Source organism: Cyprinus carpio, chromosome B10 (assembly GCF_018340385.1).
Source record: "Cyprinus carpio isolate SPL01 chromosome B10, ASM1834038v1, whole genome shotgun sequence".
In the NCBI taxonomy this organism is placed as follows: domain Eukaryota; kingdom Metazoa; phylum Chordata; class Actinopteri; order Cypriniformes; family Cyprinidae; genus Cyprinus; species Cyprinus carpio.
The window spans coordinates 17,213,105-17,228,858 of record NC_056606.1 but is presented as its reverse complement, the minus strand read 5'-3'; the positions used below and the strand labels follow the sequence as shown (position 1 = coordinate 17,228,858).

The 15,754-nt window shown below is 36.1% G+C and overlaps 2 protein-coding genes across 4 annotated transcripts; both read left to right on the top strand.

The window, feature by feature from the left end:
- The first annotated feature begins 1,391 nt into the window (after positions 1–1,391).
- LOC122134508 (high mobility group-T protein-like) lies at positions 1,392–4,825 on the top strand. 2 transcript variants are annotated; one of them, XM_042732960.1, is made up of 5 exons: positions 1,392–1,546; positions 3,244–3,405; positions 3,488–3,633; positions 3,761–3,978; positions 4,078–4,825. In XM_042732960.1, the coding sequence occupies exons 2-5, from the start codon at positions 3,259–3,261 to the stop codon at positions 4,137–4,139; spliced, it is 573 nt and encodes a 190-aa protein (XP_042588894.1). In that variant the 5' UTR covers positions 1,392–1,546; positions 3,244–3,258; the 3' UTR covers positions 4,140–4,825. The 2 variants fall into 2 exon arrangements, with proteins under 2 accessions (XP_042588894.1, XP_042588893.1); XM_042732959.1 differs by having other exon boundaries at positions 1,393–1,546; positions 3,761–3,935.
- Positions 4,826–5,756: 931 nt separating this feature from the next.
- Positions 5,757–15,308, top strand: LOC109085549 (katanin p60 ATPase-containing subunit A-like 1). Of its 2 annotated transcripts, none has more exons than XM_042732955.1 (11): positions 5,757–5,888; positions 8,310–8,541; positions 8,703–8,863; positions 10,006–10,168; positions 10,326–10,453; positions 11,132–11,237; positions 11,616–11,774; positions 13,252–13,378; positions 13,467–13,601; positions 14,137–14,263; positions 14,953–15,308. In XM_042732955.1, the coding sequence occupies exons 2-11, from the start codon at positions 8,380–8,382 to the stop codon at positions 15,149–15,151; spliced, it is 1,467 nt and encodes a 488-aa protein (XP_042588889.1). In that variant the 5' UTR covers positions 5,757–5,888; positions 8,310–8,379; the 3' UTR covers positions 15,152–15,308. The 2 variants fall into 2 exon arrangements, with proteins under 2 accessions (XP_042588889.1, XP_042588890.1); XM_042732956.1 differs by lacking the exon at positions 5,757–5,888 and adding an exon at positions 6,165–6,312.
- The last annotated feature ends 446 nt before the right edge of the window (positions 15,309–15,754 follow it).

Here is a 15,754-nt window from a genome sequence, read left to right as displayed (position 1 = left end):
GTGCTCGGTGTTGCATATGCCCTGAGTCTGTGAACATGTGCTCGAGCGCCTGTGTTGAGGAGTCGTAGGGAGCTACAGCTGCTCTCTTATGAAACAATAGGAGGCTATATGGGCATCAATTTCCCATCAGGATCCCTCAGCGCTTGATCTGCTGCTTCCCGTCCCACACAATACGAATCTGCACAATTTCCCAAGATTTAGTCATTAACATTCACAGGCTCCGGTTCTTGCGTGTGTTTATGTGTGAAAATAATTTGGTTTCTAATTATGGCCTAAATAGTAATGCATATGTTAAGATATTGCTGCCTTTTCTCAGAATAAGAATCAGAATGAGCTTTATTGCCAGGTATGTTTACACATACGAGGAATTTGTTTTCGTGACAGAAGCTCCGCAGTGCAACAGAATGACAGCGACAGAACAAAAAACACACAATAAAAGAATAAAAAATACAAATAAGTAGGTAAGGAATGACTATATACAAATTGACAATTGTATGGTAGATATATTACAATGAGCAGTTATGTATGTACAGGTATATTATGTGCAAAAAAAATTTAAGTGTACACTAAGTATGTGTGTTAGATAAATAAGTGTATGTGTCTGTAAATTAATAAAATTATTTCTATGATAGACAGATGACAGATAGTCAGGGATAGATTGATAAAAATATCAAGAGCAAAATAACAAGAATTATTGTGCACCATTGCTTTTTTTTAATTCCTGTCTATACTTACTATCTATATCTATCTGCTAAAATTACTGTAATTATAAAATTTAAGTAAATCTATTAGTGGTCGGACTAATCTAAATACCATGAAATCGAGATTAATGTTTTGAGAGTGTTCATTTTAACACCCAGAATACAAAAACCTTTAGTTGTCCTGAGGTCCTGCCATTTAATTATTCAAATGAAGGACTCACTAACAATCTGCAGAAAAGCTCCTTTGACGTTGTGTCACATCGGATCATCTCAAAACTATGTCATTAATCAATATTTCACACTCAGAAACAAATCCCACCGATTAGGCCACTTTAATAAATATTGCTCATAATCGCATATTTTGGTTAAAATCTGACTTGGAGGTTCATATAGTGTTTGATCTAAGCGGGGCGTCAGTCGGACCCTGCACTCTTTCATTCAGTGTTTCGCACCACACAGCAACGCCGACGTTCCACATGGACACTCATTCATTCAGCACTCCGCGTGGAACACATACAACACAGTACTACTACATCCAACACAGTACACACAGCCTCTGCTTTAAGCCGAGACAAGAAACACACACATACGCTCCGTATTTTGTATTAACCCGCCATTTAAAACACTCGTGACGTTTCACAAAAGGCAGCCAATCGCAGGCTGGCTGTTATTAGGACAATGGAAAGCGCTCAGCCAATCGCAGGAGTGTTGGCCGTGGCGGCAGCCAATCGCATGGAAGCCCTATTGAGAGTAATGCTAGAGGGTTGAGAGAGCAGACTACTGCGTAGAGCCATTACATCCACATACAGCCATTGCAGTACATTCACTATCCAGACAAGACAGCGGTAAGTGTCAGCTTGTAGACATTTCAAAGTGTGGGCTAAGTACCAAAATTGCGAGAAAAGGTCAGGAAACCATACGGAATCGAAATTTAGCTTGTAAAAGAGCTATTTAAATGGTGAGGGGATTTTTGCGAAACGTTAAAAATCGGGGCATTATCCCCTCAGAATGAAAATTATAATAACCGTGGCTTTTTAATTTAATTTGTCTTGATGTTACGACTGAAAATTACACGGAAAATAGTCGGTCTTATTCAAGGGGCTGAATGGCAGAAAATGTGAAAAAGAAAAAAATTATATATATATTCAGTCTGTTCGAAATGTAACGTTAAGCGGACAACTCGGTAACAGAATTGCGTACAAACAAGGTCTATGGACGTGATAGTGCCAGCAAGCAGCCATTGCAGCGCTTTGCAAGGGATGTCTGTCAGAAGAACTATGAGAAATGATGAGAAAGAAAAAAAGCAGACTAACGAAAAAATTAAAGCACAACGACATTGTTATGTATGTGGATTTATACGGTCGGTGATATTGAAATGACAGAGATACGGGCGAAAAGAAATCCCCTCAGGAGCTGCGCTTTACTGTAATGGCTGACTGTACTCGCATAGGAAACAAGGCAAATCCACAGAGCCATAGACAGCCGCTGGGCGCTTCAACTTTTTCAGATCGTATTTTCTACCCCGCCGAGCTCAAAGCACGCGTTTTTCGAGGCGGAAAATAAAAATTCAATCTTTCGTCGTTCCAACCCGCGTATTTTGACATTTTTCCGTGCGTGAGAAGGGTGTTTAATTGAGAGTTGAAGTGAGGTAGGTAATGCGGTCGCGCGGCTCCCCCTTATTGCAAAGCAGTGTAATGGCTGAGCGCTGACACAAAGAGAAGGAGCCATATTCTCAGTGTTAGTGCATGAAGACAAGCGGCCATTGCGAGCCCACAGCAAACTCTGCACAGCACAGACCCAATGTATTACTATACACCAGGCGAATGCACTGGGCTTTTTTGCGATGGAAACAATTTCGGTCAGGAAAACCGACCCGCGCCGTTTGTTTGTCGTGTCCAAAAGCGAGCAGGAAGGCGGGTGGAGACATTTTAGGGGGACTTTCTTTCATGAAGAAGGCTTTCTCACAAAATGGAAGAAGAAATATTGCCGTCATTGTTGACCTCCTTTCCTTCAGAGAGACAAGAGTGTGCGCCATTGCTCTCAGAACGGTACATAGAGAGAAACGGGCTCTTTTCAACGGAGAATACAGCGAAAGTGAACTCGATTATTATGAAATTTTACAAGTTTTGCGACGTCGCGCGTACTTTGGCACATCAGATAACTTTAATTAACCAACTTATTTTCACCATTTTAACCATTTTTAACTTTGAAAAAATACAGTTTTGAAAAGTTTCTGAGTATTAAGAACAACTTTTTAAGGTTTCAAAAGTGCACACATGACTTTTTATTTTTAAAAGCACTGTTACGGAAAGTCATTTGTCGTGTTATGTTTACATAACAAAACGTCATTCTCGTCGCGAAGATAAACAACGCGCAAATGCGCGCTTGTAAATATTAACCTTAAATATTAGACAAAAGAAAATATTTGCTTGTCGAGTTAATTCTAAATAGTATAGAGCAACACATTTAAATATTATATTTGGGAAGTAGAATTTAATGAAAATTAATTTAATGATGGATTTTTTTTTTAATGAAATTTTAGGCTATTTAGGCAAAGATGGGGAAGGATCCAACAAAACCAAGAGGCAAAATGTCCTCTTACGCATACTTTGTCCAGACCTGCCGAGAGGAGCATAAGAAGAAACACCCTGAGGCGACGGTCAACTTCTCTGAGTTTTCCAAAAAGTGCTCCGAGCGATGGAAGGTCAGTCACACCTTTCGGTTACATTGTGTTAATGCCCTTTCCCTCTTTTCCCAACAATGATTTTTTTCCTTCTCTTTCTCAGACTATGTCAGCCAAGGAAAAAGGGAAGTTTGAAGATATGGCCAAACAAGACAAGGTCCGTTACGAGAGGGAGATGAAAAACTACATTCCACCCAAAGGCGAGAAGAAAAAGAGGTTTAAGGACCCCAATGCTCCCAAGAGACCCCCGTAAGCATCTCACTTGTTCATGAAGATGCATTCGCATTTGTGAGGGGGTGTAAAGTTTATCTTTTTTTTTTTTTTTTTTTTTTTTTTTTTTTTTTTTTTTTTTTTTAAATACTCCGTTCCACCAAAGGTCTGCCTTCTTCATTTTCTGCTCCGAGTTCCGACCCAAGGTGAAGGAAGAAACCCCTGGTCTGTCCATTGGAGATGTGGCCAAGAAACTGGGTGAGATGTGGAACAAAACATCAGCTGAGGAGAAGCAGCCATTTGAGAAGAAGGCAGCCAAGCTGAAGGAGAAGTACGAGAAGGTGAGAAAGGATGCCACAACTAATGAGCATCATCCTGATAATGGTAAACCTACTGAAAAACAACCATAACAGCCATTGATATATTATGTGAATTTGCTATATTAATAGGTTTCCTTTCTGAAAAAAATAATTTTCCTTTTAGGACATCACCGCCTATCGCTCCAAAGGCAAAGTGGGAGGAGGTGCAGCCAAAGCCCCTTCTAAGCCAGACAAGGCTAACGATGATGATGACGAAGATGATGATGATGATGATGAGGATGATGATGAGGACGAAGAGGATGATGACGAGTAGATAAATAACATTTAGAGCTTAGCTTGTTGTCTATAAAGCATTTAACCCCCTTGTACACTTTACTGAGGCCATAAAATGGGTAAAAGAAATAAACAAACAAATAAAAAAAAAATGACAACAAAAACCTGAAAGAAAAAATTAAGGCTAAGGCTGTGTATATGATATGTTTTTAAGCTGTACAGTTTATTTTTCCCCTTTTTTGTATAGTTAACACTACAGAAGTGTCAATTGTGTTTGTCTGAATGCCCCAACCCTTAATTTAGTTCGAAGTTTAATTTCTTTAAAATGGTTCCAACACCACTATCCTTGCCTGGTACAGTTAAAAAATAAATGGGGGTTGTAAAATTGTCTTTGGGTCAGTGGAGTTTTAGACGTGCACAGCACACAACCTAGTTTCATGTGAGGTTGTAGTTCATATCTTAATGTACTTTTTTTTTTAACTTTTTTCCAGATCAGATATTATCATCATTAGTAAATTGCCGTATCGGAGTTATTTTACTGTATTTTGAATACCACTGTAATTGCAGAAATGATAAAAAAATGTAATTGTTTTGTTCTGGTATGCTTCTGACATCAATAAACTTTTTTTTTAAATAAAGAATTTGCTTTCACTTTTTTTCATAGCAGTAGATTTAATTGTAAAAACTGAAAGGAACTCATTGGATTAAACTTAAAGTGTAAGTGAATTTATCTGAAATTATTTTTTTAGTAACGATTAGATAAATGCATTTCGTATTGAACTCACAGCGCTTCTAATGGAAGGATTTATGGGTTTGTCATGTCTACTCTTGTTCATGTTAAAAATCACATTAGGTAAACACATTACCAAAAGAGCTTCAAGTACCAACTTTAACATTTTTATTACTAATTTAAAGCTATCTTTATTACCCAAGACAGTGATTTCAAGCTATATTATCTTTATGGCTATATTAATTTTCTTTTCAAAATCATCAGCACCGTTTTATATTGATTGATATGTGTTATTAGTCGGGCAGTAGATTTGAATGTATGTTTTTAGTTCAACCAGTGAGTCGGTTTTGAGGCCTTCATGTTTTTCATGGCAAACACAAGAGTCTTAAAAAGAACACCTGAACGTGTCAGACAAAAATCTCGATTAATCCGAGCCACCTGCTGTTCATCTGGTTAAACTGCATGTATTACAGCGCCATCGTATGGTCATTGTGTAGTACTGTCATGTATTTGTGCATGACGCTTCAATCAGATTATTATAGATCTGCAACTCTCCATCCATGCGTTGATGCTCATGCCCTTATTTCTGAGCTTTGAGCATTGAGTATTTTTATTGGTTAATATACTGCCGTCCTGATAAATAAATACTTATTTTTCTGTATAGTCGTGGGTACAAAGACAATAACATAATTAAATATTTTTGAATTAACTATTAAAAATACAGTTAATTTGAAAACTTGGAATCAAAACCTTACAGCTACCTTATCCTTACAGTTAGATATAACCCGTTTGACAACTAGCCCCGGTCAGTTTATAAAGTTATAATAAAGCAGGTTGAGTTGTATTTGTCCAGACTCCGCCCACATCACATGCGTTCATTCATCAGTCAGTCAGCGTCGTTCCGCGGCCATGGCAACATCAGTGCGTAACGGACTGTGGGCCTGTCGGACGTAAAAGTGCCTCGCATAAAGGTAAGACATTGACCCATTCCAATGAGAACGTAGAATTAAATGTAGAACACATCTATCATATCACATGTTCTTAGTTAGATTCATAAACTAACAAGTGGACTTCATAGTTTGTTTCCCTGCCAATCCTTTTTGGCCTAAATCTTAAGCGTCTTGCACTGTTGCCTTATGGGTTATGTAGTTTCTTATTGCAATGTTCACTATTTGTGTGTGCTTAAAAGCAAACGGGAAAAAAACTACAAATCCCGTGTAAAGGAATAATCAAGAGCGGTGACGTTTGTGCTGTTTTTACATACAAACGCGACTTGATTTTGTAGAAATAAATGATTGTATGCTATTTTAATGGTGGATTTTCAGGTAGGTTAGTTTTTGTTAAAAGAAAAAGAAGAAGGACATGGGATACGAACAATTTGAGGCGTCCTGAACGGTATTTATTATGTGCTTCACGTCAAGTGTCCGATAAACGAAATGGTTTTTTTGACAGCTACTCTGTGGTCAGGGAAGAGGTTAATAAATCAAAGTTTAGTATTAAAGTAGCAGAAACTAAAGCTTTGCATCCAAACCCGTAGAGAAATCCTCGCATTGAGTTTGTTATCGGTGAATCCACACACAGAGTGATTCAGTCAGTTAAAATAGACCTGATAAGCCTGGAGTGTTTTAGTTATTTAATATTTAGTCACTGAATTTGAAACAGTTGCTATAATTAGGGCAGGAGAGAGAGAGAGAGAGAGAGAGAGAGAGAGAAAACATTTCACAGAGGCCTGATAGGGAAAAAAATTATGAATGCAACCTTTAATTTATGAACATTGCAACCTTTAATTTAAAATTTGTATAATAAGAAACTACTGGACATCTTAAGGAAGCACACCATCATTTCTATCTTTATGATCTCTCTCTAAAAAAAAAAAAAAAAAAAAATTATTTATTTAAAATAACATAATTGTAAGAAAAGGCCTATTTCTTCTTGGCCCATTTGATCTACTTCCATCAGTTTAAATATGTCATATCCTCCGGAGACCCAGAAAAAAAAGATATTTGACAAATGATTTTTGAAAAATTATATTTTATTCATATGTTATGCAATGTCCTCTGTAGAGGACACATGGACTCAGTTTTTCTAAAAAAATAAAATTACATGAAAAGGCAAAAACAGTGCGATTTTTTTATTTTATTTATTTTTTTATTCAATCACCAATCAATTTTTAGGTTTCAGAATGTTTTATGCCAAACTTTGTATAAGGATGATTCTCAACTGTTATAAAAGATATAACAGAATGATTTGACATACCATTTTGCTTTATGCAATATGTGTGTAAAATTTACATAAACTGGTTTTTCCATTAAACACAATCTATTGACTGTATCTAATTTGAATATTAATGTGCTGTTGGGACAGCATGTTGAAAAAAAAGTGTAATAATGGGAGTAATTTTTCCTATTCAATTGTTGTGCCTCCCAAAATGTGTAATAAACATGCTTTTAGTCCACACTGGACATGTATGAAATGATGTCCTGTTTCATAACAGAAAGTCATATTTTGATTTGAAGCCCCATAAATGTTTCCTGAGATGTTGATTTATGACAAACAATTAGAAAATGAATCAAATTTAAATGATAATTACAAAATATTATCCTGTTTCCATAAGGATGTACAATCGTATCACTAAATTCATGTCAGCCATATTTAAAGACCAAGGAGAGAAAGTGGTCACGGTGAAACTTCTAAACATTTGTTATCTCAGAAAAGCCTTGAATGTGCTCTTTACAGGACATCCAGACATAAAACTGTGATACGTAAGAACTCAGAGAAATTCACTAAAAAATAATGCCACTGCAGAGACAAAACTCCAGAGCTAGGTCTCAGGAAGATATCTATGTTGTTTTAATGCCCATACACACACTTTCAACTTCCATACACTCATGCCAACTTTAACTATTTTCAGAAATACAGTTACGCACAAAACTTCTATTTAAAAAATAAATAAAATGAATAATTAAACCTATTCTATAACCTATTCACATATTCTACATACATGGTTACACAGAATACTAACAATGAATTGAATGAGCTTTAGTAAATGGAGTTGTTTTTTAATGTTATAAATATTTCGCTTTCTAACACCCACAAACACAACTAATTATTTCTGAAGGTTTTGCTGTACAGGTTCCCTGGAGCATTTCACTTGGGGAAAAAATGGTTCTGACACAGAGGGGGACTTCTGAAAGAATAGCTCTTTAAATAGCTCCTGGGTTTTATTTTGTTACTTGTTTTAAACAGAACTGTAGAAGAGATCTCGAAATGTGCAGAGACATTTTAATGCAGCTCTGGATGATTTGTCAGACCCAACATCACCACTATCTCTATAAATGTTTGATTTATCTCTGCATCATCTTTTCAGCCTCTCTGTTTTTTGATATGTTCAGGACTCATGGCCTTCAGTCACCAGCATCTCTGATGACGCTGTGAACTCAACGCAACGTTCTCTTTCTCATCATGAATCTGACTGAGATTTGCGACAACGCTAAGAAAGGAAGAGAATATGCACTACTGGGGAATTATGACTCATCTATGGTGTATTATCAAGGTGTTATACAACAGATCCATAAGCACTGTCAGTCCCTCAGAGATCCTGCTCTGAAAGTCAAATGGCAACAAGTAAGGCGCTCATATACTGTATGATTCAATCTGATATGTACTTATTTATAATGTTGTGAGTTATATGTGCTTGGACAGGTATTAGCCAAAGAGTATAGTGGTGTTGGTACAGTATGTGTAATCTCAGACCAGTGCTGTTTTTCTCCCTTCTCTGAGCCCAGGTTCGGCAGGAACTGGCAGAGGAATATGAGCAGGTGAAAAGCCTTGTGAACACCCTGGAGAGTTTCAAGGTGGACAAACCCGTTGATTTCCCCAACCCTCTGCCTGAAGAGAGCCCAAGGGAACCCGATGTCTGGCCTCCCCCAACCCCAGCAGAGCACAGGTAGAATAGGCAGCTGATTACATAAAGCCCTGAGGAGTTCTGTCAGCTGCAGAGCATGTCACACGTCTCCTGTCTTCATGCTGTCATTGCTGTGTTCACTCATGCGCCATGTCATACAGCACAAAATGGATTAAGCTCAGTGAAAACATATTCACATTCACACATTTTACTGGTCTGGTTTTCACAAATGTATTGAGCAGCAAATTTTTTTAAAATGTTTTTGAAAGAAGTCTTGTATGCGCACCACGTTTCGTATTATTATCAATGCTAAAAACAGTTGTGCTGCTTAATATTTTTGTGGAAAAAATATTGATAAGTTCTAAAGAAGAGCATCTATTTAACCCGAATAACACATTCAGGTCTGTTTTTATCCTGTATAAAAAATAAAAAAAAAGCATAGTTTTTAGTAAGTGAACGAAACTTGAAAAAAAAAAGTACAAATGCTTTAAGACTTTCATAAAACACATAATTTATTTATTTTGAATTTTTTTTGTTTCATGTTGAACCTGGTAGGTACTCCTGACAAAATTAGAAAGTAAAATGAATTTATTTTGTTTTTAAAAAAAATTCTGAGTATTATTTATCTTGTTTTGTTTAGAGATAAATGTAGGATTCATAAATTAGTTTCAAGCAATCATGAGTTATACATTTAAGCTATTTAATTAAAGGTATTGAATTAAATTACATTAATTTCAAAGGAGTTAATACTGGTAATGTGTAATTTAAATTTTCATAGAAATGTTAAATTTTTTTGTTTAAAAAAAAGCAGGAATGACATTAAATTTTTACCCCCCCCACACACACACACACTTTCACTCTTTAATGAGAAGTTGCTGACCTAATATAATGTGGTTTTAGTTGAAAAATATTAAGCTAAAATAACGATTCTTCAAATGCAAAAAAATATAGGTTTTTAATGCATTATGCAAATTAAAATTGAATTTTTTTGTAAAGTTATAAATATCTGTGCTGTTACTTTTGACTAATTTAATGCATCCTTGCATCCTATGTGTTAAATAGATACTATGAATTACATTCACTAATCGGTTCACAAATCACCAACAAAAAAAAGCCAGTTAGAATATGTGCATATGTGGTCACATGGTCCAGATGCCCCATGATATCACTCTGTGTGGTCATAGGGGACCTGTCCAGGTGAAGAAGCCAATCACTGTATCAAAGCCCCAGAGAAAGGAGTCACCTGGCATGCAGCATCGCGGCCCCTTGGGCAGAGGTCAGCCGAACATCAAATCAGAGAGACCGAACACCCGTGACGGCCGTGGAAATAAAGCTAAGGATGAAAAAGTAAGTTATTTAAATTATTAGGCTGAACATATAAGCTAAAAAAAATTAGTCTGGATTGTAATTATAGTTGATTTAAATTCAGTTTAGACAATTTAGGATTTGTAAGTACCTAATATTATGTGTTGTAGCAATGTGTCCTGCCTTTCTGTGTTTTTAGAGTAAGAAGAATGCCCAGGAGGGTGCTGCTGATGTGGAACAGAGGAAGTTTGATGGCACAGGCTATGACAGCGATCTGGTGGATGCACTGGAGAGAGACATTGTGTCCCGGAATCCCAATATCCACTGGTATGGTGCCACTTTAGCACTAGTTTTACTGTAGAAATACCTATGAGTATTTTATTTTTTATTTTTTACTTATAATTAAATATGTCCATAAGTTTTTTAAATGCTGTGAAAATGTATTTTAAAATTAAAAATATTTTTTCTTTATTTTTTTCTTTAATTTGGTCCACTTCACATTCACACAAGAGCCCACTGATAATGGCTGAAATTAAATTTCTGGGTTTATGCAAATAAATTTCCTTTTTCGAATGCAATTAAAATGTAAACTGCACAATTATCGTGACTTTCCCAAATTCATGATTGTATCAAATAATAACAAATCACTACTTATAACTGTAAAAAATGTGCCAAGGCACTTTTCTCACTCTTAAATGTTTATTAATAAATAGATTGGCTAGTTTGATCAGGCTTTCAGCATTCAGTAAGAGTTAGAACTTTAAATTCAAATCCATCAATTTTTTTTTTCTATAAAAAAAATCAGTTCAGAAAATGTGAAAGAAAGTCCCTCTGGGCCTAGGCATTGGCTGTATAAATAGCAATGCAGTAAGTTTAGTTTTCATACTTGACCAGAGACAAATAAGTAACGTGTTGAGTCAGCGACAGCTGTCAGTCACAGTAGCAGTTAGTGATTCAGTGCTGGACGGTGATTCAAGCAAGCTGTCATGTGTTACTGTCCTGCAGGGATGACATAGCAGATCTGGAAGATGCCAAAAAGCTGCTGAGAGAGGCAGTGGTCCTGCCTATGTGGATGCCAGACTTCTTCAAGGGGATCCGCCGGCCGTGGAAGGTTAATATGTTAGATGACAAAGATGCCAGAGTTTGACATCTGAACATACACACATATGGATACATAGTCTGTCATGTCACTATGTTTTTGCCAACGTTTATGCGCCCATTTGTTTTAATTTCTTGTGATCATAGCTTTTTTTAATCCCAGCAGGGGGCGCTGGTATACTAGTTAATTATGTAGCACATTCTTCAACACAAGCTTTCATTAGTGCTGTATCATTCGTCACAGATTGAGTATGGCTGATATATTTCACCTTCAGTTTGTTTTCCACATGCCATCTGTTTTACTGAAGTGTTTTTTTCCTCAAACCATCAGCTGCACCTGTGTGTTTCAAATATATGACCATGCAAAGTCTTGTTGTTTTTAAACTCTCAGGGGGTGCTGATGGTGGGCCCTCCAGGCACAGGAAAGACCATGTTGGCTAAAGCAGTTGCAACTGAATGTGGCACAACATTTTTCAATGTTTCATCCTCTACGCTGACCTCAAAGTACAGAGGAGAGTCTGAGAAACTCGTGCGGCTCCTTTTTGAAATGGTGAGTGGTCTCACAGTCTCTAATGTAGGCACTGTGATAGCGTGTCCGTTGATTTGTTTAGGTTTTTTTTTGCTGATGGTATAATTTGATAGTGATTAGGATCAGGAGTTAAGTAAACATCAGGGCACAAATGATCGAAAGTGATAAAAATGTCCTAGATATTTAAAATGCCTCAATTAAAGACCACATAGTAAAGCTCATTTCTTGACCATTTCTGGATGATAAAAATCAGTGTAGAAAACAATGAGTATAGTTAAGTAGTTAGTTAGACAACATAAAAATAAAAATACCCCTCAAAATAAATGTTGATTTAACATTAAATGGCAAAAAATGCTCTGTAAAATCAGGTAAAAAATACTGAAAATCAGTGTTGATGTGACAAATGAGCAAAAACTTGTGTTTTTATAGGAAAAGTTAGGTAGTTAGTCAGTTAATTAGTTAGTTAGCAAGGTAGTTATTTAATTCTTTTACGAGAAAACATCATAAAAGGTAAAAATACCTTTGATAAGGAATGTTAATTTGACACAGCTGGATGACACTGTGTGTTTATATAGAGTAGATATTATTTATGCAGTTAGTTAGTTAAACCAACAAACAAAAAACATTGAAAATAAATGATGATTTTACATAAACGGCAAACACACTGTGTGTGTTTTTAGGGACAAAAATTTGTTAGTTTGATAGTTGGTTAGTAAGAAAAAAATTTGAGAAAATGTATGACCTCAATAAAAGGTAAAAATACTCCTAAAAGTAAAATGCTATGTTTTTATAGGGAAAAGATTAGTTAGTTATGTAGATAGTCAGTTAATTAGTTAGCCAGCTAATTAGTTAGATAGTTACGCCCCAATAAAAGCAACTCGGTGTTGATTTGATGTAAATGGGCATTAACTGTTTTAATAGGGAAAAAGTTTGTTAGTTAATCAGTTAGTTAGCTAGCCAGGTCGTTAGAGAAAAAATATACCCTCATAAAATGTAAAAAAAAAAACCTGTAATGGGTCAAAATTATTGATTTTTCTTTTATGCCAAAATCATTAGGATATTAAGTGAAGATCATGTTCCATGAAGATATTTTGTAAATATATCAAAACTTCATTTTTGATTAGTAATATGCATTGCTAAGAGCTTCATGTGGACAACTTTAAAGGCGATTTTCTCAATATTTAGATTTGTTTTGCACCCTTAGATTCCAGATTTTCAAATAGTTGTATCTCAGCCAAATATTGTCCCATAACCATACATCAATGGAGCTTATTTATTCAACTTTCAGATGATGTATAAATCTTGATTAAAAAAATTTCAAAAGAATTGACCCTTGTGATTGGTTTTGTGGTCCAGGGTCAAATATAAGGCTAGTCAGTTAGTTAAACAAATAACTAAATAATAAATAAATAACCTGACTCTGATAGTGTTGCAATGATGTAATATCATTAGCATATTTCTACTGGTCATTTTGTTGAGTTTTTTTTTGCTGTAACAGGCTCGTTTTTACGCCCCTACAACAATTTTTATTGATGAGATTGACTCTATTTGTGGGAGACGGGGCACATCAGACGAACATGAGGCCAGTCGCAGAGTGAAGTCAGAAATACTCGTGCAGATGGACGGTGAGTTTTGTGTAGTAGGCGACTCTGTTATGATAGTACAATGAATGATGCAGCCTTATTTTAACACCCACCCGTGCAATGGCATCAGGTGTAGGAGGTGCTCAAGAGAGTGACGATCCCTCTAAAATGGTAATGGTCCTGGCTGCCACTAACTTCCCCTGGGACATTGATGAGGCTCTAAGGAGAAGACTGGAGAAGAGGATCTATATTCCACTACCCACTGGTAATCTAACACCCTCACACACAAACGCCCATCAACAGGAAAACGTTCTCCAGGCAGTCACGGCTCCTCTGATTTCTCCATGCACTTCACCCACTCATAAATGAACCAGCCTGACTAATTTCTCTCCATTCACACTGTGCTGTGTAGTTCAGTTATTTAGTCATTACTCACGAGCTTTCGTTGTCTGATGCAACTCCTTTGTTATAGTTACAGGGCCTGGATTTTAGAATTTCAAATTGGATGGGAGACAAAAATACATACATTTTTTAAAAGGTCATATTTCTCCCCAAAAACAAAAGAGAAAAAAATGGAAATTAATGAGACAAATAAAAGGAAGCATGAAGATGTTTCTGATTGTGGCATTTATTCCTGACACTTAAGCACATTTTGAAATACGAGTAATAGTAAAATTAAACCAGCATAAATTAAAATCAAAATAACAAAGTGATTTACAAATACTTTATATTAAAATGCTAATATTATTGTGTGTTTAATGTAACACACATAATGTTCAAATGATTACTGAACTCCACAGCTCAAGGTCGAGCAGAACTCTTAAAGATCAACCTAAGGGAAGTTGAAGTGGCTTCTGATGTGGATCTCACCCTCATCGCTGAGAAAATAGAGGGTTATTCAGGAGCTGACATCACCAACGTCTGCAGGTACAGTATGTTTTCAGGATTACAGATAACACCTTGTCCTAACTGAACTTGATGTGACAGGTTTCGAGCATCAAGTCATTTTTCTGTTCTTGCTAAAAACATAAAGTGGCGCAAAGTGACAAAATCACAGCCACTAAGAACAGACTCAAGCTCAACAGTGGTTGCCTGGGGCTCGTTAGTATATTTTCCATTCATTTTCCCCTTCAGCGTTGCAGAAAATTCCTGAATAGAAGAGTTATCTTGAACCAAACCAACCAGCTCTAGCTGTTTCATGGACCTATATATCCCAAGAAGAATGCTGCATATTGCCCATAATTGAAAATAATTTAATAAGTTCAGTACATGTTTATACAGTATGTCATAATAAGCAGGGAGGGGAGAAAGTATATCTTTCACTTTAATGCCTAAAGGAATAGTTCACCCAAAAATGAAAATTAGCTGAAATTATACTCTCCCTGAACTTCAGACAAGTGATTACAAGTTATCAAGTCATTACAAGTGATGTAATGCCAAATCTGTTCTGACGAAGAAACAAACTCATCTACATGTTGGATGGCCTGAGGGTGAATATATTTTCAGCAGATTTTCATTTGTGGGGGTACTATTCCTTTAAATGAAGCTGCATGCTCTAAATATGTAAATTGATGGTGTTGATTTTACTGATGAACTTTGTACTTTTGTGCTTTCAGAGATGCATCAATGATGGCGATGCGAAGGAGGATCCAGGGTCTGAGTCCAGAGGAGATCCGTGCTCTTTCTAAAGATGAGCTGCAGATGCCAGTCACCATGGAGGACTTTGAGCTTACACTCAAAAAGATCTCAAAATCCGTCTCGGCTGCAGACCTGGAGAAATACGAGTCCTGGATGTCTGAGTATGGGTCTGTGTAAAGAGAAATGAAAGCCACAAGATAAGTGGGAGAACACAATGTGGACCAATACTTGAAAAAAAGGCATGGTTTTATGTTTCGAGACATTTTAATATGCAAAGAGGATACTGAAACTAGTCAAACTAGTATTCAGATGCGTATGGACACGTCAGGACTGAAATTGTCACAAATGCACAACCAGTCTGTGGATGACACTGAGCCACGTTTATTTGTTTCTAGCATCTCAGTTTCAAGTATATCTAACTTCATTCTCTGCTAACAGATGGAAATCACCTGAATTGCTAATGACCTGTCTTAAGTTTCAAAACAGAAATGCCTGTGAAAATGATACTTGACAAGGGAGACCAGCATAATCCTGGTGCTGTGCTGGATGTTTTTTAATTTTTATTAGTGTGTAGACATTCATATGTGTTCTTTAATTTGTTTTACTTAATAGTTATAATAAAATTAACATTTGTTCTCTACCTATTTAATGTCAAAATGTACTTATTTTCTCAATACATAAAAAAAACAAAAAAAAAACAGTTGTAGGATTTACTTTGAAACAATTTTCAGTCAGATATTGCTGGTAAATTTTTATAAATAATTACAAAGAACCTACAAT

What these genes read in the sequence shown, in the direction of transcription:
- LOC122134508 (XM_042732959.1), top strand. Translation starts at nt 3,259, where the DNA reads ATGGGGAAGGATCCAACAAAACCAAGAGGCAAAATGTCCTCTTACGCA. An exon ending in AGTGCTCCGAGCGATGGAAG is followed by an intron (nt 3,406 to 3,487) that starts GTCAGTCACACC and finishes TCTCTTTCTCAG; the next exon opens with ACTATGTCAGCCAAGGAAAA. An exon ending in AATGCTCCCAAGAGACCCCC is followed by an intron (nt 3,634 to 3,760) that starts GTAAGCATCTCA and finishes GTTCCACCAAAG; the next exon opens with GTCTGCCTTCTTCATTTTCT.
- LOC109085549 (XM_042732955.1), top strand. Translation starts at nt 8,380, where the DNA reads ATGAATCTGACTGAGATTTGCGACAACGCTAAGAAAGGAAGAGAATAT. An exon ending in CGGAATCCCAATATCCACTG is followed by an intron (nt 10,454 to 11,131) that starts GTATGGTGCCAC and finishes ACTGTCCTGCAG; the next exon opens with GGATGACATAGCAGATCTGG. An exon ending in GACATCACCAACGTCTGCAG is followed by an intron (nt 14,264 to 14,952) that starts GTACAGTATGTT and finishes TTGTGCTTTCAG; the next exon opens with AGATGCATCAATGATGGCGA.